Source organism: Podospora pseudopauciseta (assembly GCF_035222475.1).
Source record: "Podospora pseudopauciseta strain CBS 411.78 chromosome 5 map unlocalized CBS411.78m_5.2, whole genome shotgun sequence".
Taxonomy (NCBI): Eukaryota; Fungi; Ascomycota; class Sordariomycetes; order Sordariales; family Podosporaceae; genus Podospora; species Podospora pseudopauciseta.
In genome coordinates, this window is record NW_026946666.1 from 163,548 (window position 1) to 185,224 (window position 21,677).

General features: G+C 54.0%; 9 protein-coding genes and 1 non-coding gene across 10 annotated transcripts; 7 read left to right on the top strand and 3 right to left on the bottom strand.

Annotated features, from left to right (window-relative positions):
- Positions 1-2: 2 nt before the first annotated feature.
- Positions 3-3,213, top strand: OPT6 (oligopeptide transporter 6; the record flags this gene model as incomplete). The annotated part of the gene is made up of 4 exons (XM_062912866.1): positions 3-312; positions 439-979; positions 1,033-1,226; positions 1,282-3,213. The coding sequence occupies exons 1-4, from the start codon at positions 13-15 to the stop codon at positions 3,211-3,213; spliced, it is 2,967 nt and encodes a 988-aa protein (XP_062763769.1). The 5' UTR covers positions 3-12.
- A 1,128-nt stretch (positions 3,214-4,341) lies between these two features.
- On the top strand, positions 4,342-8,028 carry QC763_502680 (uncharacterized protein; the record flags this gene model as incomplete). The annotated part of the gene is made up of 3 exons (XM_062912865.1): positions 4,342-4,574; positions 4,650-6,834; positions 6,891-8,028. The coding sequence occupies 3 exons, from the start codon at positions 4,342-4,344 to the stop codon at positions 7,650-7,652; spliced, it is 3,180 nt and encodes a 1,059-aa protein (XP_062763770.1). The 3' UTR covers positions 7,653-8,028.
- Positions 8,025-9,774, bottom strand: QC763_502670 (uncharacterized protein; the record flags this gene model as incomplete). The annotated part of the gene is made up of 6 exons (XM_062912864.1): positions 8,025-8,949; positions 9,015-9,134; positions 9,191-9,209; positions 9,286-9,308; positions 9,362-9,503; positions 9,562-9,774. 6 exons carry the CDS (start codon positions 9,772-9,774, stop codon positions 8,300-8,302), a joined length of 1,167 nt encoding a protein of 388 aa, XP_062763771.1. The 3' UTR covers positions 8,025-8,299.
- Positions 9,775-9,977: 203 nt separating this feature from the next.
- On the top strand, positions 9,978-12,602 carry QC763_502660 (uncharacterized protein). The gene is made up of 7 exons (XM_062912863.1): positions 9,978-10,522; positions 10,543-10,877; positions 10,955-11,053; positions 11,135-11,232; positions 11,299-12,276; positions 12,339-12,401; positions 12,464-12,602. The coding sequence occupies exons 2-7, from the start codon at positions 10,634-10,636 to the stop codon at positions 12,515-12,517; spliced, it is 1,536 nt and encodes a 511-aa protein (XP_062763772.1). The 5' UTR covers positions 9,978-10,522; positions 10,543-10,633; the 3' UTR covers positions 12,518-12,602.
- Positions 12,603-12,661: 59 nt separating this feature from the next.
- QC763_502650 (uncharacterized protein) lies at positions 12,662-13,919 on the bottom strand (the record flags this gene model as incomplete). Its single annotated transcript, XM_062912862.1, has 4 exons — positions 12,662-12,918; positions 12,980-13,323; positions 13,387-13,740; positions 13,813-13,919. 4 exons carry the CDS (start codon positions 13,917-13,919, stop codon positions 12,662-12,664), a joined length of 1,062 nt encoding a protein of 353 aa, XP_062763773.1.
- A 425-nt stretch (positions 13,920-14,344) lies between these two features.
- QC763_502640 (uncharacterized protein) lies at positions 14,345-15,349 on the bottom strand (the record flags this gene model as incomplete). The annotated part of the gene is made up of 2 exons (XM_062912861.1): positions 14,993-15,349; positions 14,345-14,930 (listed from the first exon to the last, which is right to left on the bottom strand). Exons 1-2 carry the CDS (start codon positions 15,214-15,216, stop codon positions 14,345-14,347), a joined length of 810 nt encoding a protein of 269 aa, XP_062763774.1. The 5' UTR covers positions 15,217-15,349.
- A 70-nt stretch (positions 15,350-15,419) lies between these two features.
- Positions 15,420-16,980, top strand: QC763_502630 (uncharacterized protein). Its single transcript, XM_062912860.1, has 3 exons — positions 15,420-15,717; positions 15,798-16,411; positions 16,489-16,980. Exons 1-3 carry the CDS (start codon positions 15,591-15,593, stop codon positions 16,825-16,827), a joined length of 1,080 nt encoding a protein of 359 aa, XP_062763775.1. The 5' UTR covers positions 15,420-15,590; the 3' UTR covers positions 16,828-16,980.
- Positions 16,981-16,988: 8 nt separating this feature from the next.
- QC763_0079340 lies at positions 16,989-17,086 on the top strand. The gene has a single exon. It is a non-coding gene; the product is annotated as a tRNA-Ile (tRNA).
- A 942-nt stretch (positions 17,087-18,028) lies between these two features.
- MVD1 (diphosphomevalonate decarboxylase) lies at positions 18,029-19,415 on the top strand (the record flags this gene model as incomplete). Its single annotated transcript, XM_062912859.1, has 2 exons — positions 18,029-18,213; positions 18,287-19,415. The coding sequence occupies exons 1-2, from the start codon at positions 18,155-18,157 to the stop codon at positions 19,413-19,415; spliced, it is 1,188 nt and encodes a 395-aa protein (XP_062763776.1). The 5' UTR covers positions 18,029-18,154.
- A 555-nt stretch (positions 19,416-19,970) lies between these two features.
- QC763_502610 (uncharacterized protein) lies at positions 19,971-21,621 on the top strand (the record flags this gene model as incomplete). The annotated part of the gene is made up of 3 exons (XM_062912858.1): positions 19,971-20,063; positions 20,149-21,340; positions 21,401-21,621. 3 exons carry the CDS (start codon positions 19,971-19,973, stop codon positions 21,460-21,462), a joined length of 1,347 nt encoding a protein of 448 aa, XP_062763777.1. The 3' UTR covers positions 21,463-21,621.
- Between the last annotated feature and the right edge of the window lie 56 nt (positions 21,622-21,677).

A 21,677-nucleotide genomic window follows, 5' to 3' on the forward strand; every position in this document is an offset into this window, starting at 1 on the left:
GCATGCTCGCCAATGTTGTGGCATCGGCTTGCTGCCTTCCAATTCAGGAAACTCATTATGCCGGTTGATCTGCGCTCCCTTCTCACTCAACCCACCAAATGTCAGGTCATCTATTCCCGTCTTGATTTTCGCAATCCCCGCACTTCATGTTGCTCCCATGCAGACTGCATCACCTGGGGGTCTGCCGTAGGAGGAGAGGAGGACATCATGCAACGTCAGACACACATAGCCGAGAAGCAAACACGGCAGTATCTGGACCTCCTCGTATCCCGGATGCCGGCATTCGGCGGCATTGCATATCGGCCGTACAATGTCTGATAAGCCCACTGCCTTTCAACGATTCTCCTTCGAGTACAATGAAGGTGGAGGAGCGTTTTGGTAGCCCATTGTCCCTAATTCTCGAGTTCGACTACAGAAAGCATGGCAGGAAAACCCGAGGTTGTCGATCCTGACGGGATCGGAATCATCTCGAGCCACGAAACGAGGTCATCCGATCGAGACCCTGAAAAAACACCTGCCAAGCCCTATGAAATGGAAACACACGATGGCCAGGAGCCAGACAACATCACGGACCAGATCCCGCACTCTCTGCTCGAGGAATTGGCACCAAATGGCGAATACGAGCACATCCTCTCCAAAATCAACGCCATGTCAACGGAAGAGGCCCTAGCCATCATCCGCGAATCGCTTACTTTCCACGCCGATGACTGGAACTTTCCCACTGTCATGCGGACAAGAATGCAGAGACTGATGAAAGAGAGCCCGAAAGAGTACGGCGACTTTTATGAGCGAGATCTCAGAATCGATGCTGTCATGATGCGCTGGTCCAGCCCCTATCCGGGGGTTAGAGCTGTGGCTGAACTGACTGACAATGACTCCACCCCCGTAGAGACCATTAGGGCTTACTTTCTGGGTATATCGTGGGCTGTGATTGGGACCTTTATGGCGACGTTTTTCAACTCGAGATTTCCGAGCATCAGTACGTGTTGGCCTTCACTTATCAAAGGACATGGGGCTGACAGACACGGGCAGCTCTTAGTGGGAGTGTTATTCAGATTCTTTTGTACCCGTGTGCAAAGGCCCTCGAGTATGTCCTTCCGGACTGGGGATTCACGGTGTTTGGGACGAGACACTCGCTCAATCCGGGGCCGTGGACGTTCAAAGAGCAAATGTTTGCGACGATTACCTACAACATCGCTATTTACACCACCAACTCGTATGGGATGGTGCGTTGACTCTTTTTCTATATTCGCCTCTCTAAAATGATGCTGATAAATACAGATCCTCGTCCAGAAGATGCCCATTTTCTACGGCCAGAGCTTTGTCAACTATGGCTACCAGCTCATGCTGACCCTGTTCGTTCAGCTCATGGGGATGGGCTTTGCAGGATATCTCCGCCGGTTCTCAGTATATCCTGTCAAAGCCCTCTGGCCCACCATCCTTCCCACCATTGCCATGAATCGAGCATTGACCAAGCCAGAGCCCAAAGAGAACATTCACGGTTGGACCATATCCCGGTACAACTTCTTCTACGTCTGCACGGTATCCATGGCGATCTACTACTGGCTGCCGGGTTATCTTTTCACAGCCCTCTCCACCTTCAACTGGATGACCTGGATTGCTCCCGAGAACTTGACCTTGGCCATTTTGACTGGCTCATCTCTTGGGTTAGGTCTCTTTAACCCAATCACCACTTTTGACTGGAACATTGCTACATCTTCCTTTGCCGCCCTCGCCAACCCTTTCTTCGCCACAGCAACTGAATGGTGCTCCGCTTGGCTCGGAGCGGCAGTCATCCTGGCCATCTTTTACAACAACATGAATCACTCTGCCTACCTCCCCATCAACTCCAGCTCGGCCTTTGCCAACGATGGGAAACCGTACCGTGTGCAGAATGTCATCTCAGCAGACAACAAGCTCGACGAGCAGAAGTACCAAGCCTACTCCCCGCCGTTCTACTCTGCCGGATACATCCTGACTGTCGGAGCCAACTTCGCGTTTTACCCAGTGTATTTCTTGTACATCATGGTCAACCAGTGGACGACGGTGGGCAAGGCCTATGTTGACTTTTACCAGGGGCTGAGGAGGGGGAAAGGGAACTATGAAGGGGCGATGGATGTCCATTCGAGGCTGATGAGCCGGTACCCCGAGGTGCCGGACTGGTGGTTCATCTTCATTTTGGTGGCGGCCATTGTCGTGTCGGTGATTTTCTTGAGGATATATCCACTGGAGACACCTGTGTGGCTTGTTTTCCTCATGATAGGCATCAACATCATCTTTGCCGTCCCGCTATCTTTGTTGTCGGCCACCACGGGGACCAACCTGGGGCTTGGGAGTCTGATACAGGTGCTGACGGGGTATCTTCTGCCCGGGAACCCCAATGCTTTCTTGTTTGCGCAAACCTTGGGCAGCTGGGCGTTGGCCGGTTACGGAGACAACTATGTGCAAGATCAAAAGATGGCCCACTATGTCAAGATCCCGCCGAGGGCCGTGTTTAGGAGCCAGATTGGGACGATCATCATCACCTGCTTTGTTGCGGTTTCGACCCAAAACTTCATCATGGAGAACGTGAAGGGCTTGTGCGAGCCGGACCAGCCGAGCAGGTTCACCTGTGCTGCTGACGGTGCACCGCTGTATGCCAGCAGCTTGATGTGGGGATTGCTGGGCAGCGAGAGGATGTTTGGTGCCATGTATCCGATGTTCAAGTGGTGCTTCTTGATCGGGACGGGCATCGCGGTAGTGTTTCTGGTCGGGCAGGGATACGGGCCGAAATACCTGCCGGGCATCAAAGAAAGACTGCGGGGAAGACTGAGACCAAGGACATTTGCGCAGCTTGACAGGACAATCTTTCCTTTCGTGGCCAGCCTGTTGTGGTTGAACCCCGTGTTGATCATCCACGGATTCCAACACTGGGCGCCATCCAACCTGAGCTACAAGACGCCCGGGTTCATCCTGAGTTTCATTTTCATGTACCTGCTGCCAAAATACCGGCTGGCATGGTGGGAAAAGTACAATTACGTGCTTTCTGCCTCGTTGACGGCAGGCGTCGCCATCAGCGCCCTCATCATGTTCTTTGCTGTGGGATACCACCCCGTGAAGCTGGATTGGTGGGGGAATCGGGTCAGCCACGCCGGCATGGACGGGAAGAGTGTGGGGATCCTGCCGATTCCCGAGAAGGGGTACTTTGGACCGGAGCGGGGCCAGTTCCCGTAGTGTAGTCTTTAGATCTGCTGATCTTGATGTTGAGAGTGAGGCTGTTGGCAAGAGTTGGCGAGGCCTCCAGTTGCGACAGTCCACGTTTCAACCCGACATGGAATCCCGTACATAATGAGCGTGTAAGTAGTCGTGAGCTTCGCTTCAATTAGTAACATTGAGCGTATGGAACATCGCGTCGGCCTTCCTCCAGTAATAAGAATAAGTGTGGTTGGGTCTGGACCAGAGGGGCCAATGAGCACAGTCACCACGCGTCACCACCCGGCAGACGGCTCGAGTGCCGGTGCGGGGCCGGTGATTGATAACGGGCTTGGCGTCGTTCTTGACAGGAAGTGTTTGCTACGGGATAAATACTCTAGATTTGATCCCATCATCAGCCAGCTGTTCATCAAATGGTATAGATGGGTTGCCTCTGGTGGATGACAACAGAGATCATAGAGAATCAGCCAGTGTCTTCTTTTTCGTCTTCAGGAGGCAAAAACAACACTGCCTGGGTGGTGGATGCAGGAGATACCGGTTAGGTGCATACCGACGGAACAGGGACAGCAGCTGATATGAAGCAACAAAGATAGCAGGTGACCAGTGACCAACAGGGTGCGTCCGGCGGTCGGCACCAGCTTCCATTCATTGAGCACAGCCACGAACGGTGCAGAGAATCACAAGGGCCAAGACGGTGCCCCACTCTCCGTGGTGATTCGGGAGTCTGTGATTGGGCTGCTCCCCCTTCTCCAGCCCTTGGCCGACGTTGTCCCAGCGGTCCCAAGCAGGTTCCAAGCGCTCGGCGTTAGCCTTGTTCCTCGTTGTTGGCGTGGCGTGAATGGCGTGGATGGCGTGGATGGCGTGGATGGCATGGGAAGAAGCGTGTTCCGTGGACCGTCCCCGTGAGATCTGATCCCCCATTGCCCCTGGGGCAATGATCCATTGATCCCTTGCCTCGTGCTGCTTCTTGTTGAGAGAGATCCAGCAAGGGTGCGGTTGCATGTCTTGGAACGGACCGGCATCATTTGTCATAAACCCCATGCTCTTCGCCCCCTTCCCGACTTCCTTTTATCTTCTGGAATTCTTCTCTTCTTTCCCTTGTGCATTGTCACTTCGCTGGAACATCAATCCAGAAATCACTTTTATTGAATGGGGACAGAGAACGACCTTGACGTCGAGGGCCAGACGGAACCTCCTATACGTGGCCTAAAGAGTTCCAAAAACACTTCCGCTTCGGCGTCATCCCCCACCCTCGCCGGCACCGTCCGTACTGCCGGCACCGTCTCCGCTGATAGCACCCCGACTCTCCCGGGCTTCACCCCCGAGTCGGCTCATACCCTCACCGTCCCCGATGTCACCTCTCTCCTCGAGACCGACAGCCAGTATGTGTAGCTCCTGTTGTCTTGTGCTTCCCCCTTTTTTCTCCTCTCTCAAGGCCACTAACCCATCCCCCCCAGAAATGGACTCGACAATACCGAGGCTGCCCGTCGCCTGCAGCAGTATGGCCCTAACAAGGTTGAGGGTGCTAAGGGGCTATCCCTGTGGACGATTCTCCTAAGACAGGTGTCCAATAGTTTGACACTTGTCCTCGTCATCACCATGATCCTCTCCTTTGCCATCGACGACCACATCGAGGGCGGCGTCATTGCCGCCGTCATTTTGCTGAACATCGTCGTTGGCTTTGTCCAGGATTACCGTGCCGAGCAGACCATTCAGGCTCTATATGCCTTGTCTGCGCCCACGTGCAAGGTTGTCCGGTCCGGCCAGACCGAGTCTATCAAGGCCGAGCTTTTGGTTCCCGGTGACCTTGTCCGCCTCGGCGTTGGAGATGTCGTCCCGGCAGATCTGCGCCTCGTAAGCAGCATCAACTTGTCCACCGATGAGGCACTGCTGACGGGCGAATCTCTCCCCGTCAGCAAGCATGCCGAGCTCATCCTCAAGGACCGTGATGTTCCTCTTGGTGACCGCACCAACATGGTGTACTCGGCCAGCACTGTCACCCGCGGCCGCGCCATGGGTCTTGTTACTGCCACGGCCATGAACACAGAGGTCGGCAAGATTGCCGAGCTCCTTCGGACCACCAGGGGCAAGACTGTCGATGAGGACAGCAGCATGGTCAAGAAGATCTGGACGAAATTCCGGAACGGCTTGCGTGTTATCCTCGGCCTCGACGGCACCCCTCTCCAGGTCACGCTGAGCAAGTTTGCTCTTCTCCTTTTCGGTCTCGCCATCATGCTGGCCATCATTGTCTTCTCTGTCAGCAAGTTCAACATCGACGATGAGGTCCTCATCTACGGAATCTGCGTGGCTGTTGCCGTCATTCCCGAATCTCTCATTGCTGTGCTCACCATTGCCACGGCCCTCGGCACCCGTGCCATGGCCAAGGGCAATGTAGTGATTCGCAAGCTCGCCGCCCTCGAGGCCGTGGGCGGAGTGACCAACGTGTGCTCGGACAAGACGGGCACACTGACGCAGGGCAAGATGGTGGCCAAGAGCGTCTGGCTGGCTGACGGCACCGAGATCACCATTCAAAACACCAACCACCCCTTTGACCCCACGAGCGGAGACGTCCGCGTGGGTGACGTTGACTGGGTCCTCTCCGAGAAGGAGAGGAAGACGCCCGCTCAGCTTACCTCATTCCTCGAGACAGTCGCCCTGTGCAACAACTCGGCCGTCACCAAGGCTGACGCCGCTGGCCCCTACACGGCCATCGGTGAGCCCACCGAGATCGCGCTGCAGGTTCTTGCCATGAGATTCGACTCTGGCAAGCCTCAGCTCACGGCGGGGGGCAGCCACGGATTGTTGGCCGAGTACCCCTTCGACTCGTCGTGCAAGAGAATGACGGTCGTCTGCCGCGCCGACGGCTCAGACGACGCAGACAGCGCCTCTGCATACGCTTACACCAAGGGTGCCATCGAGGCTATCCTGCCTCTGATGAACGCCTCGGACGCGCTCAAGGCCGAGATTGTCACCAGAGCCGAGGCTTTGGCAGCACTAGGTCTCCGTGTTCTCTGCGTCGCTCGGAAACCCGTCGACGCCTCGCTTTTCTCTGTCGGGCCCAAAGAGGGCTCGGAACAGAGCAACAACGGTCTCCCCGAGAGAAACACGGTCGAGTGCGACCTCGTCTTCTTGGGTCTGGCTGGTCTCTATGATCCTCCTCGTGTCGAGTCGGCTGCCGCGGTGGCCAAGTGCAAAGAAGCAGGCATCACGGTCCACATGCTTACTGGCGACCACGTCAAGACCGCCACCGCCATCGCCTACGAGATCGGCATCTTGTCTCGGGACCCTTCTGCGGCGGCTTCATCTCCCAACAGCATCATGGTTGCCAGCGCATTTGACGCCCTGACCGAAGCCGAAATCGACGCCATGCCTTCTTTGCCCCTGGTCCTTGCCAGATGCAGTCCTACCACCAAGGTCAGGATGGTGGAAGCCATGCATCGTCGCAAGGCCTTTTGTGTCATGACCGGTGATGGTGTCAACGACTCCCCCGCCCTCAAGATCAGTGATGTTGGCATTGCCATGGGTCTGAACGGCAGTGACGTGGCCAAGGAAGCGGCCGACATGGTTCTCACGGACGATAACTTTGCCAGTATCGTCACTGCCGTGGAGGAAGGCCGTCGTCTTTTTGACAATATTCAAAAGGTATTTCTCTCTGCTCATTCTCATCAATGGAAACATGCTGACGGTAGTGCCCACAGTTCCTCCTCCATCTACTCATTTCCAACATCGCCCAGGTCATCCTACTTCTCATCGGTCTCGCCTTCAAAGACAACAAGGGCGTCTCTGTCTTCCCCTTGTCGCCGCTGGAAATCCTCTGGGCCAACCTCGTCACGTCTTCCTTCTTGGCCCTCGGCCTCGGCCTGGAAGATGCCCAGCCGGATGTCATGCAGCGCCCGCCCCACGACCTGGCCGTCGGCATCTTCACCAAGGAGCTCATCATTGACAAATTCGTCTACGGCACCGCCATGGGCGGGCTCTGTCTCGCAGCCTTCACCTCGGTGGCCTACGGCGTCTCTGGCCCCGACGGTCTGGGCGAGCTGTGCAACTCGGACTACTCGCCCGCTTGCGACCTTGCCTTTAGAGCCAGAGCCACCACCTTTGCCACCTTGACGTTCCTGCTGCTGGTCACTGCTTGGGAGTCGAAGCACTTCACCCGATCGCTCTTCAACATGCACCCAGAAAAGTATTCCGGTCCGTTGTCGGTGTTCAAGACCATCTGGCAGAACAAGTTCCTGTTCGGAGCCGTGTCCGCTGGCTTCGTCATTTGCTTCCCGCTCGTCTACCTCCCCGTCGTGAACCGGACCGTGTTCAAGCATGAGGCCATCACTTGGGAGTGGGGCATCGTGGCTGCTTGTGTGGCGGCCTACATCTTGATTGTTGAGGCGTGGAAGGCTGGAAAGAGGAGGAGATTGGCGGGGGTGCGGAACAAGAAGGCCGTGGTTGGGGTTGAGGCTGCCTGAGGCGACTTATCGTTGGTTGGGGGTATGTGGCTGCTGATGCTGTATACCTATGCACGTTGAATGATGTTGGGTAGCACGGGATGATTTACGAAATGTTGGTTGGATGACGATCATGACGGAAAAATATCACGAGGCCTCTCCCGGTAACCAGTCCGGAGATATGTATCTGAGTGTGTTTGTGGCTTTTCGGCTGTGTTTGGGATCACCTCTTGTTGAGTTTGCAGCCAGAGGCTTGAATGAGGTGTGGCGATAGTTTTTGTCTACTTTTTTTTCCATTTTTTTTCTTCAGAATCTGGTCTTTTTACATAGCCATGACCGCCTAACTCGGACACACTCTTTGCCTGACGCATTGTCAGAGCGTACTTGCGTCTTGTCTGCCTGCATACCCATCACACGCTGTGTGACCAAGAATCTCCAATAGCAATTACACGCTCAATTCAAAAGATCTACTAGCAGTACACTACCCGTATCTACGGTAGGTAGAGATTGACCACTCAAATCCCAGCACAGAAACTCCAAACAAGTACAAGGTGGTATAGAACAATGAAAACAGCAATTCACTCCGGAATTTTTGATGCTCACTTGACAGTCCCAGCCCCATGGTGTTCAACCATCGACATCCAACAATCCAGCCTGCAAACACAGCGCTAACCCCTCCGTCCGTACACGACCCAGAAATTCCAATAAGCGTGCAACCTCCTATCCCTCAAATCTTTTCTGACCGAGGCCATAAAGATCCTCACCTCATCCGCCGACCATCTAAGCACCCTGGTAAACAGAGCCAAGCTCATGCTCTCACACCCCCAGCTGAAATTCTCGTGGGCCCACTTCCCCAGCTCCTTGTGCTTTGGATCTCTAGGCCATGTGTTGATCGGCCACTTGACCTGCCTGGCCACGATGTCCACGTACCCTGCCTCGGCCATCATGTCCGGCACTCTGTTGATGGCGTCCAGGGGAAACCCAGCTTTGTTGGCGGCATCGTGCATCAGCTCGTGCCACTTCGCCAGGGGTGAGTCGGGAGGGAGGGTGCCGTCGTCGCAGCGGATGAAGAAGTCGATGTCGTGAACCTCGGTGTAGCTGTTGGGGCCGGCAAGGAACTCGCGAGACTGGCGGAAGAATTTGGGCCAGTCCTGGAAGGCGCCGATCATGAGCTGGCAGTGGATGTAGTCGAAGCGCTGGGTGAAGTTCCACGGTTGCTCGAGGTCGTCGACTTCAAAGATGAGGTTTGGGGGGACGCACTGAGGCTGCACCGGAGCAAGGTCAACGCCGAGCACCTCTGCTTCGGGATGCTCATCAGCTAAACATGGTGTCAGTACACTCAGTACACTGGTGTGCTCCGTAACGCAACATGAAGAAACGCACCGAACTCTATCGCCCAGATGCCTGTGCCACATCCCACATCCAGGGCCCGTTGAATGTTTTGAATAGGGGCAGTGCTGTGCTGCTTGTCCAGGGTGAGCCAGACCAAGTGACATTGGAAGTCTGTCGCAGCTGGGTTAGCTAACAGTGCCTGGTTTGCGGCCTGAAGATGTTCATACCCAATCGCTCTAGCTCTTGCTAGATGTGTGAGATCACAGTCAGCTATGGTGTTTGCTTGTTTGAGACATGTTGGTTGGTGACGGCCAAATCCTACCTCGTCCATTGGAAGGACATATTCTGAATTTGGTTAGCTGAACGATCAAGACGGTTCGGATGCACGTCACACTCACTCGCTTCCAGGTAACCCTGGTATTGCCTGCCATGTTCCTTAACCTGCAGGATCAATTCGTCGCGAAGAGAAGTGGTGGATGAGTGAAGACTGGCAATGGCGGAATCTCCGTCATCAAAAACGGAGTCAACCTCATCTGAGTCCTGTGCAGTTGGTTGCGTCAGCATCCCGTACCCCCCCCCGAGCGCCTGATGGGATTACATCTGGTTGGAGCTCCTCTGCCTCGGCAATGGTGACAACGGCGGCGGTGCTCACGGGCGCATCGTCCCGAGCCGGTGGGAAGGTGGTTGCCGTTGGGCTCGAAGCCGATGATGGCTCTTTTGCGGGACTGGTCGGGGCGGCGTCGGCAGGTGTGGCGGGGTTTGTGTCGGGGGCCGTTGCTGTTAGCTTGTTGTTCTCCGCATCGTTGGCCATTTTGCTGTTGAAGTGTACAAGGGTGTCCCCACCAGGCACGCAACACGCAGAAATACGATGGAGATGGTGGGAAAGCTGGAGCTTGAAGTCGGGAAGATCACAGAGAAGAGCAGCTCTGGCAGCGGGAAAAGAAGCCAGGCGTGTTTGATGGCCAGGCGTGTGTCCCAAGACACTTTTTCGCCTCCAGGACGGGCTGCTCGGACGGGCGACGCTTGTCTTGAAGCGGGAAGGGAACAGTGGGGAGGGAAGGACCCGAGGGTCAGGCTTGATCAATAGCGGGGGGGTTTAGCGACTGGTACCCACTGGTAGCGTGCTGCAGGCGTGTGTCTCGCTGTCGGGTGGAGATACACAAAGGTCATGAACCAACTGCCCGGTGCAGTCTGCCCGTCCCAATGTCCGAATGGGGACAAGAGCCGCCAACAGCATCCCCGGGCCCTGTCTGTGCTCCGTGCCCAGCGGTGAGGATGGGGCCCAGATGGAGACGCACATTCCATGGAAGAGGGAGAGATAGAGGGGGATGGGGAGGTGTGTGTTGGTGATTAGGTAGTAGGTGTTGTTGGTGGTGGACTGAGGGTAAGTATTGCTGATGTGCATCTGCATTCATTCACCCATTCCCTCATTCCATCCATCTTATTAATTACTCTACCTACCTTCATACCTACCTTACCTGCTCCCATTTCCAATCCCGTTCCCCGGGTAAAATTAATGACTCGGCCTGCCTTGCCCTGCCCTGCCCTGCCCTGCCCTGCCCTGTCCTGTCCTGTCCTGCCCGCCAACTGCCTGGTCCTTGTACTCCTCAACGCATTTCGTTCAACAGAGCTGGAAACAGACGGCCCAGCCCACCTACCCAGCAGTACCTATGGCTCTCACCAACCACCCCGCAGCAGCGCTAATAGCACGCGCTCTCGAGGCCACTGGAGCAACTGCCGCGACTGTCTTTGTCGCTGTGGTGGCGCTGTTCGTCCTACCCACCATCATCCAGTGGTACCGTCTCTCACATGTTCCCGGGCCCAAGCTGGCCGCCATCTCCAAGTACTGGCAAGTCCGCGAGTCTATCAAGGGGACGCTCCCTCAGGTGCTCAAAGAGCTCAACGACAAACACGGTGCGTTGCAACCGTCTCACCACCTCACCAACCACAACCTGGAAGCACTTGCTGATCATCCTCACCATCACCTACAGGCCCGCTTGTGCGTATCGGGCCCAATGACCTCGTCACCAGTGACCCCGATGTGTTGCGCAAGATGATGGCCGTCAGGTCGCCTTACACCAGAGGACCGTGTAAGACTTCACCCAGCTCTTCTTCTCCCGCGGCTCAGACAGAAACGAACTGACCCATTTGCTTTTTTTGATGCACGCCAGGGTACGAAGCTTGGCGCTTGAATCCCACGAGAGACAATCTGTTTTCTATGCGCGATGAGGTCGGCCATACGGCCTTGCGCAACAAGATGGTTGCCGGTGTATGTCCCGTCTGGTGTTGCCCGTGAGATCCCCTACAATCCGATGCTGACGGTGCGGTTGGGTAGTACTCGGGCAAGGAAAATCTGTCCATGGAAAGCACCATCGAGACTGAGATTGCTCGTCTGATCGACCTCATTGAGAGAAAGTACATCTCCACCCCCAAAGACTATCGTCCCATGGACTTTGGTGAAAAAGCCCAGTATTTTACTCTCGATGTCATCAGCGACCTGGCCTTTGGCGAGCCCCTGGGCTATCTCGAAAAGGATGAGGATGTTTACGATTACATCAAGATCACCACGGCATCTATCCCGGCCATGTTGACCCTCGGAAGTATTCCTACACTAGCCAACATCATCCAGTCTCGCTTTCTTCGATGGCTGCTGCCCAAAGAGACCGACAAGATTGGCTTTGGTGCCTTTATCGGTGTGACCAACCATGCCGTGGCTGCTCGCTTCGCCCCGAATGCCGTCCCTCAGCAAGACATGCTTGGTTCTTTTATTCGGCACGGTTTGAACCTCGAAGAGGCCCAGGGCGAGGCCGTCTTGCAGATTGTGGCCGGGTCCGACACCTCTGCCTCCACCATCCGCGCTTTCATGCTCAACATTTGTACCCATCCACCGGTTTACCAGAAGCTCCAGCAAGAAATCGACGAGGCCGTTGCCAAGGGGATCATTTCCTCTCCCATCAAAGATGCCGAAGCGCGGCAGCTTCCTTACCTCCAGGCGGTCATCAGAGAGGCCATCCGTATTCTCCCTCCTGCTGGTGGTGCCTTTTTCAAGCAGGTCCCTCCTGGTGGCGATGTCATCTGCGGCAAGTTTATCCCTGGTGGAACCCAAATAGGGTCTTCCCCGCTTGCCATTCACCACAGCAAGAATACATTTGGCGAGGATGCCGAAACATTTAGGCCAGAAAGGTGGTTGGAAGCGGATGAGGATCAGTTGGAAAAAATGAAGGCTACTGCAGATCTGGTCTTTCATTATGGAAAATGGCAGTGTCCCGGCAAGACTGTGGCGCTGATGGAGTTCAACAAGATTTTTGTCGAGGTACGTGCTTTCTCAGAGGTTGGCCCATCCAAGATGGCCAGATGCTAACGTCAACTCAACAGTTGCTGAGACGATATGAGTGGTCCGTCATCAATCCCTTCAATGCTGCCAGAGTTAACAACGCCGTATGCTTTCCCTGCCACCAAATAATTAGATCGCTTCCCTGAGAGCTGACAAAATTTGACAGGGCGTATGGATGTTTGACGATTTTTGGGTGCGTGTAACTCGACGCGGGCAGTAGTGGCTCATATGTTCAACTGTATTTGAATAGCGAGGCATAATTGCGAGTTAAAATCGAATTGATAAAACTGACAATGACTACGTGTTCGACTAAGGTAACACTGAGCTGAGATGTTAACTTCCAAGAAAGGGCCAAGCTTCTGACTTATAGCTCAGGGGTGTCCTGATAGAGCTGCTCATCAGCTGCAAGTCCATCAAAAAAGCCCGGAGAAATACGGTCCCCGCTGACGTCGGCGTTGTCGATGGTGGCCCTGATCTCCTTGACGTCCTCGTCCGAGAGCGTCACATAACAGGACGCCACGTTTTCTTCCAGATACTTGACCTTTTTGGTCCCCGGGATAGGGATGATGTCGGACCCCTGCGCCATGAGCCACGCCAGTGCCAGTTGGCCAGTAGTACAGCCTATCTCCGCGGTCAGCCGTCCTTCTCTACAGGGCGAATCAAATGAGAACGGGGAACCTACCCTTCCTCTTTGCAATCTCGCCCAGTTTCTCGACGACCTCAAGGTTCTTGGGAAAGTTCTCGGGGCTGAACCTCGGAACCAGCCGGCGGAAATCATCCGCGGCGAAATCATCGACAGACTTGATCTGGCCCGTGAGGAAGCCCCTGCCCAGCGGCGAGTAAGCAAAGACCGTCACACCCAGCTCACGACACGTGTCCAGCAGATGAGTCCCGGTCTCGTTCTCAATATCAAGCTGCCAGGGGTTGTACTCCATCTGAACAGCGTCGATCTGAACAATCTTGGAAGCCCGGCGGAGGGTGTTGGACGAGCATTCTGATATCCCGATTGCCCTGATCTTTCCTTGTCTATTTCCCTTTATCAGTACTTGCTTCGGAGATGTCGGGGTGGGTGGAAAGCGGATGGCTTACTCCTTCAACTCCTTCAACGCCTGCGCTGTCTTCTCGATGGGCGTCTTCCCATCCGTGCGGTGAATGTAATACAAGTCAAGGTACTCCACGCCGAGCCTCTTCAGGCTCTTCTCGATGGACTGCCGGGCGTACTCGGGGGTGGAATCAATCACAAACTTGAACTCCCCTTTCTCATTGGTCCGGCCGCCGAGGGCGAACTTGGAGGCGAGGAAAATGTCCTCGCGGCGCTCGGGGTGGAGGGAAAACCACTTGCCGAGGAGTTCTTCGCAGTCTCCGTACACGTCGGCCGTGTCCCAGTTTGTGCAGCCGATGGACCAAGCATGGTCAAGGAAGGCAAGGCGAGATGATTCGTCTCTTCAGTGATGAGGTTGTAAAGTCAGAGTTAAGGAGGTGATAAGGGGGTGCGTAAGGTATTTAGGATCTCACCCTGGGTTTCCATAGGCGATGCTCAGGCCCATCAAGCCGAGTCCGATGGCTGGAATCTCAGGGCCGTTGCGGCCCAACTTGCGAGTAGGAATGGTAACTGAAGACATTGTGTTTCAGGAAGTGCTTGTATGCCTAAGATTGGTGATTGAGGGTTTTGAAGACTGTGGTGCAGAAAAAGGTAGGTGTTGATTGCAGATCTTTTGGTCCTTATATACCTCCAACACCCATCCACAGCCACCGAAGTCGAGGTTATGAGCTAGATCAAATCCATACGGGGCTTCCAATGAAGTCCTTCCCGTTATAGGTTCATTGCATCATACATGGGCTCGACCCGGAGTTTAGAACAATTTTGCTTACAAAATAGTGCATCCTCATAGCCCCATATATTGGATTATTTTGGCCACTGTCGCCGGAGTTTGGCGGCCGCGAATATTGTGGGCGGGATTTAACGCCGATGTTGCGGGCCGCGAAAGGGGTGTTAGCTGTACCCGGGTTAATGCCGTCTTCTTCATGATTCTATGTCAAAGTACTATCACAAATCAGCACCCTTTATTCCCTCAGGTAAAGGCTCTTGTCTCGTCCAAATATTCATTCCCACCTTTCCTCCCGAAAGCACAGGCAGCCCAGCATGGAGAGTCCTCTCATCACCCCGCCCATCAGGCAGCAGATTCTCCCAGTAAATGGCATTGCCCTCAACAGGCCGGAACGTCACCCCGTTCTCCCACTCCTCATCGCAGTCTACGATCCCCTCCTGGCACCACTTGTCGTTCGCAGGGGCGTCTAACCTTGGGAAGTTGGTTCCGCCACCCATGGTATCGTTGGCGACATGAACATAGGCGAAGAAAGAGCTGACCCTGTTTCCTCCGAGACCTTGGGTATGGAAAGAGGATGTGAACCAGTCGGTGTGAAAGTGGTAGCGTTCTGATGGGCCGTATTTGACCAGCTGGAGGGGTTCCAAGTGTGTCTCGGGTGTGTCGTAGCCCTGGAAGGCGAGGGCTCGGGATTCAATGCATCTCACTACCGCATCGCGGGGTGCAGTGGTGCTTTGTGATGTCCGGACGGAGAGATGGCTTTTGGAGTTGCCCCTCGTCACACCGGAACGGGTGAAGGTTTTTTCACTGTGGTGTGGTGAGTCTATGCTGTTTTTTTCTTCAAATAGGCCACATGTAAACACGCTTACGTCAGATTCAACAGGTGAGCACGTTCTGGCGGAGTGATGAAGTCTTTTATGTAGATGACCAATGGCGACTTTGAAACCATGAGCACTTTGTATGGCGGGTGTTCGCAGACATAGTTGTTGAGATCAATGGGCCTGTGGCTGTCATCTTCAGTGTTCGATGTACTCGTGGCGATGAGAGTAGATGCGCTGAGCGCTGTAAGTAGGAGCGACTTGAGCAGAGCCATGATGGGACTAAGTGTCTGGTTGGTGTTCAATCCAGCCTTGAAAATAGATATTTTCAGATGAAAATGGGAATGACGTCTCTTAAAAGGGTCTACCCCTAAAAACAGCTGTGCCGGAGATGGGCCGATGACAAGCAGACGTTTTGACATGATGAAACACACGGGTGTTGCGTTTGCAGCAGCATGATGCTGCGCAAAGCTTTCTTCTGTCACAGGCGGTCGATCTGTGCCCCATATCATGCACCCCTGTGGAGAGCACTCCTTGTCGGCCCTCCAACTCAAATGAAGCCTTGATCCCGTATCCCAATTTCCTTTGTTTTTAAACACAGGCCCGGTTATCTCAAAAATGAGACAAAAGAATTAGTCCATGATCCATCATGAGAGAGTCAATCTGGACGTTGTACACTCTTGCGGTGTTGTTGCAGCGCGTCTTGGCATGGGAGCATCTCGAAGGCAAGGAACTAGAGACAACGCTCGAAGCTCGCGACCGGACACTTGTTGCATGTAAGTTGCTCAACGATGCTTTTTCATTGCCATACGTTCTGACATATGTCTAGTTGTCCTCCCAGATGAGTAAGGAAAAGCAGAAATCAACGAAATCAACCCATCTGCTGGTATTGATACCTGCCATTTTTCTAGGGAACACGCTCAAGCCTTGGAACCTGAATGGGCCGCCCTCCAGAAACAAAACCAAGAAGATGTCTATGTTAGTATAGACTGCTCGCAAGACGCAAAACTGTGCCAAAAGTACAATGTCCGATCATGTCCGACGATCCGACTCTACAAACAAGATGGCTCTTACACTTCCTATCGTGGTCCGCGAAAAACTCAGCCTATCAAGTCATTTGTACAGAGACAGAGTCGCCCCGTCGTCTCTTATGTGAACGACCAGTCCATGCCATCATTTCAGACATCTGACGATATCACATTCATCGGACACTTTGGGCCTACTGAGAAACAAATCAAGGAGGATTTCACGAAGCTGGCAAAACAGTATCATGATCGATTTTCCTTTGCCATTGCCGACTACACTCTCCCGAAGGTACTTGTTGAGTGTTTCAACAATGTTGACGAAACAAGTCTGTCGGCCACCAGCAACGACGTGGCCAGCCCTGGGGCGCTCCAAGACTTCATCTTCAGTTGCTCGACACCACTGATCCCTGAAATGACCCGAAGAAACGAAATGGACTTCTTTCAGGTGAGTTACTGGCTGTTGCCATAGGTAATCCGAATGAGTTCGATTAGCTGACTCATCACTGCTTACGTGTCAAACAGTCAGGGAAAAGTATCGTTTACTTCTTCGCCCATTCTCAGCAGAAAAAGGACGCATTTGTCTCCGATATTCGACCATTGGCCAAGAAATACGACGAGTATCTTCACTTTGTTACCATTGACGCAAAAGAGTACGCCGACGCAGCCAAATTGATGGGCCTGAAAGAGGGTAGGACAGGTTTGTCGGTGCAGAATCCCAACAACGGAGACGTCTTTCCTTATGCTAGAAAGGAAGCCATTTCGGCGGCTGTAGTGGAAGCATTTCTGGTGGACATTATCCAAGGGAAGGTGAAGCCTTGGAGAGGAGAGGAGCTACACCAGCAGGGGCATGATGAGCTTTAGAACTGAGGCATCAAGCTGACTGGCTGTAAGTCATCGGATTCATAGTTGGAGTACTGTAATATCTCAAAAGAAGAAAGATGGGACACAATACAAAAAAGAATCGTGGACGTTAAAGAAGGCAAGAATGTGGAGCCGAAAAGGAGCCAAAATGGAAATTAGAGTGCCCAATAACAGGATTGAACTGTTGACCTTCGCATGACTTGATATTAACCTTGTGGCAATATTAGTACGACGCTCTAACCAGCTGAGCTAATCGGGCCATTGATTTTTTGTGTCCAAATTTGAAATACGCATTCGAATTCGAAGCTGCTCTATGCAGTGTGATAGTTGGTAATGTGTCTACTTGCCTCCGCTGGGGCAGAATTGTAGGGAGTATATGGCGGAGTATATCTTGAAGTTCTACTACGGGACTATTGGCTGGGAAAGGTGCCCAGGAATGAAAGAGTAGTGGTTGCGTCTTGATAGGATTCTTGAAAATCTTGATCGATGCTTGTCTCTGATGCTGTTGTAGAGGGGTTCAGGGGCAATGACAATGCCAAGACAATCCGAAAACAGGACTTGTGTTGACATTTTCCATGCTCAAAGTATCGAATTCTGTGTCGTGAGATAAGGAGTTGGGCAAAGAACGGCATGTTTAAGCCTTTTGAAGAGTGCCTCTTGTTTGAGATAATGACAGAGTCAAGAAGCACCTGAGGTCTCGGTTTCCACCAGGGCCAAACTCGAGTTCAACATTTACCTTGGACTCCGGAACAAAATATAGAAGCTCGAAAAGCATAGATAGAGTCTCTTGCAGGGAGCTGCAAGTTGTCAAAAATCTCATATATGAAGGTCTTTCACCTTCCCCGTTCACCTCTCTCATTTCTTTTCCCAAGATCGTCAAAGCGCCTCATCAAACCGCATTCATGAACGAGCATTCAAAAGCAAAGTGCTGACCTGCTACAACCTCCACACCTCAGTCAGCATAGATGGAAGGTCAACAGAACGCCATCACGGCCATTTGGAGCCTAGTCGACTCCCCAGTACACATATGGGGCCACATACGCAGGCCTTTAAATACCTACCTTACCCTTATCACAAGCAGTATGGTCTGTGCTTAGGTTGTGACAGCGGAACGGAACCCCTGCGTTGTGCCCCGCAATGCATTGGCTTTTTTTGGTGGTGGCCCACTTGGGCTCTGGACTCCCAAGGGACCCCAGTTGTTGTTACCCCGCCAAATGTGATGATCTGAAAGGAGAAAAGCCCCTTGTTGACCGCTCCACGTAATTTCAGCTTCTCTTTTCTCTCCCTCTTCTCCTGCCAGCCCTGCCTCAATAATACCCAAGCCAACATGTCTGATAAAGTCTACCGCGCGAGCACCACGGCGCCCGTCAACATTGCCGTCGTCAAGTCGGTCCTCCCTATACCAGTCCCTCCCCCTTTGTCTAACAGCAGCAACACTAACACTCCAGCCCAACACCAGGTACTGGGGCAAGCGTGATGCCAAACTCAACCTCCCCACAAACAGCTCTCTGAGCGTCACCCTCTCTCAAGCCGACCTCCGTACCCTGACGACGGCCTCATGCTCTGCCTCGTTTCCTGCCAGCGAAGGCGACTCTCTCCTTCTCAACGGCGAGCCATCCGATATTTCGGGTGCCCGAACCCAAGCATGCCTCCGTGAACTGCGCTCTCGCCGCGCCGCCCTCGAAGCTGCCGATCCCTCCCTCCCTAAGCTTTCCACCTACCCCCTCCGCCTCGTCTCCGAGAACAACTTCCCCACCGCCGCCGGTCTGGCCTCCTCGGCCGCTGGCTTCGCTGCCCTTGTCCGCGCCATCGCCAACCTCTACGAGCTCCCAGCCTCCCCCTCCGAGTTGAGCTTGATCGCCCGCCAAGGCTCTGGCTCTGCTTGCCGCAGTCTCTTTGGTGGTTATGTTGCCTGGAGAATGGGCAACAAGGCTGATGGCACCGACTCGATGGCCGATCAAGTTGCCGAGGCCTCGCACTGGCCCGACATGCGCGCCTTGGTTTTGGTTGTCTCTGCTGCCAAGAAGGGCGTCAGCTCTAGCTCTGGTATGCAGCAGACAGTTGCTACCTCTGGCCTCTTCCGCGAGCGCATCGCCACCGTTGTGCCCGAGAACATGGCCATCATGGAGAAGGCGATCGCCGAAAAGGACTTTGAGAAGTTCGCCGAGGTCACCATGAGGGATAGCAACTCGTTCCACGCTACCTGCGCTGACACCTATCCGCCCATCTTCTACATGAACGATGTTTCGAGAGCCGCCATCCGGGCTGTGGAGGCCATCAACGAGAAGGCTGGCAGGACTGTGGCGGCGTACACCTTCGACGCCGGCCCGAACGCTGTCATCTACTACCAGGAGAAGGACACGGAAGCTGTTGTGGGCACATTCTACCATGTTCTCCAGGGTGCGGATATCGGCGGGTGGAAGAGTGCGGACATCAAGGGTCTCAAGCCCACCATCTCGCTTGATGAGAATGTTGCTGGCCTGTTGAAGGCCGGTGTTAGCCGGGTTATCATGACGGGTGTCGGCGAGGGGCCGGTCAAGACAGACGAGTTTCTTGTTGCTGAGGACGGAACTCCGGCGAAAAGGTGATTTTGTCAGATGTTGGGTTAGATTTTGTGTTTGATGTTGTTAGCTGGATATACCACGATGCCATTAGCGCCTGTAATACATCTAGATGCTCGGGTTCCCACAAAGGGGCCGGATTCTCTGTTTTTGATCATCAAACTTGGGGAGCACATGTCTGTAGTCAATTGCAATGCTGTGCTCTGTCAGCAAGGGGCTGTTGAGAAGGGTCAGGGTCCGATAAGCTGCTGGTGGGAAACGATAAGCTCATAACCCTGGCCCGCGTTACGTCAGAAGCGCCCCGACCGCAATCGTTCACTGCGCTCGGCGCGCGCCAAGCCTGTTCCTGTGCTGCTGGTACCTGTGCCTCATCTTGGACCTGGGGTGGATGGACGTTTTGATGATTGCAGAGCAGGTTCGAACACGAGACGCAAAACGCCGAATGAGCACAAGAGCTACCGCGACATCCATACCACACCTGATGCACCAGCGTTGAACGAGCCAAAGTAACCGTACCCATCCACCTAAGCCACCCGTGACCACCAAAGCCACCCACGCACCTCAACGGGGGGAAAGGTCGCGATGAGCTCCGGTAAAACATGCTACGACATCGACCCAGCAGGCGACGTGCTCTGCACTTATACAGGCGACGGCCAAAAAGAGCCCTTCTTAGCCGTCGGTTTCCCCCTCCTACATTCAGTTCCCTTTGCGCCCTTCCCGTCCGATCTCGACTAATTTCCTCCCTTGTTGGTATTATCAGACTAAAACCGTCGTCCCAACCGCCAAAGCCCTCCTCTACGCCTTCTTGCCAGCCGGATATCCCCACACCGTCACGACCGACTATCTACCGTACCAGACCTACGACTCCCTCCAGGCGTTTGCCTCGTCCATCACGTCGTTGCTGGCCTCCCGCGCCGTATTGGAAGGGTTGGGGGTAGGGAGCAGCGAAGCCTCCCCCACGGGCGCGCTCATTCTCAAGATCACGGGCGATACCATTTCGAGGATAGCGACGATATTGTTTGCCCACCGCATGGGTCAGGCGATAGAGCCGGAATGTAAATTCTACCGGTTCCTGGCCGACATCTTTAACGATGCGGCTCAGTTTTTGGATCTGTTGACTCCGGCCCTGCCGTACCTGCCAAAGTTGGGGGTGATTGTCTCGGCGGGGGTGCTGAGGAGTCTCTGTGGTGTGGCGGCGAATGCGAGCAAGGCTAGTCTTTCGGCGCACTTTGCTGTCACGGGGAACCTGGCCGAGCTCAACGCCAAGGAGGCGTCGCAGGAAACTGTGGTGTCGCTGTTGGGCATGCTAGTGGGGAGTCTGGTGGTGAGGTTGGTGGAGGATAAGCACAAGGTCTGGGGGCTGATGATCATCCTTGCGGGTTGCCATTTGGCCATGAATTACCGGGCTGTCAGGGCGGTGAGGATGACGAGCCTGAACAGGCAGAGGGCGACGATTGTGTTTAGGGAGTGGTTGGAGAGCGGGACCGTGTTGAACCCGGCGCAGGTGTCGCAGAGGGAGAGCATCTTGATGAACGGGAGGGGGGAGCTGAGCAGCAAGACGGGGGACTACACCGGGTTTTGTGACTTTGCGACATACGGAGAACTTAAGGGGTGGAACCCGAGGGGGTATCACAAGTATGATCTGGAGACCAAGACGTATTTTATGGGAATATGGCATCGCGGCGGGTACTTCTACATGAAAATTGCCCTAAAGGAAGCTGTCAAGAGTCCACTGGCGGCTTGGTTCGATGCCGTCAACCACGCTTATCACTTTGGATCCGCCTTCAAGGATGGACTGGAGAGCCATTACGAGAGCGAGAAGCCTTTGGGATACGTGGATGAGGAGCAGAAGGAGTCAATATTTGCAGCTCTCGGGGCCGCTGGGTGGGATTTGGAAGCAAACGCGCTGGAGACGAGGTTACCAGTAAGGGTACGAGTAGGGGATAAGAAAGGTCAGTTTACATCTTGGACTCGGGACCGCTCATGATTTGTTGACTGACATATCCCTCCAGGCACACCGGAAAAGGAGGGGCTTTTGCGGCACCCCGGGCATCAAGAGTCAAAACATGATTGAGTTCATCTTGGACAGAGTGATTATCTGCAGAAGAATGCCGACTGGAATACAGAATTGGAAATAGATCAGACAGTTGTACACCATTAGAGATACCACGCAGCCTCAAACTGCACCTAACGATTAATTTCATCTTGCTTTTTTGACCCAAACACCACCCTCATGATATTCCGTTCCCTCTTGAACGTATAATATACACAGCTTTTACACAGACCAGA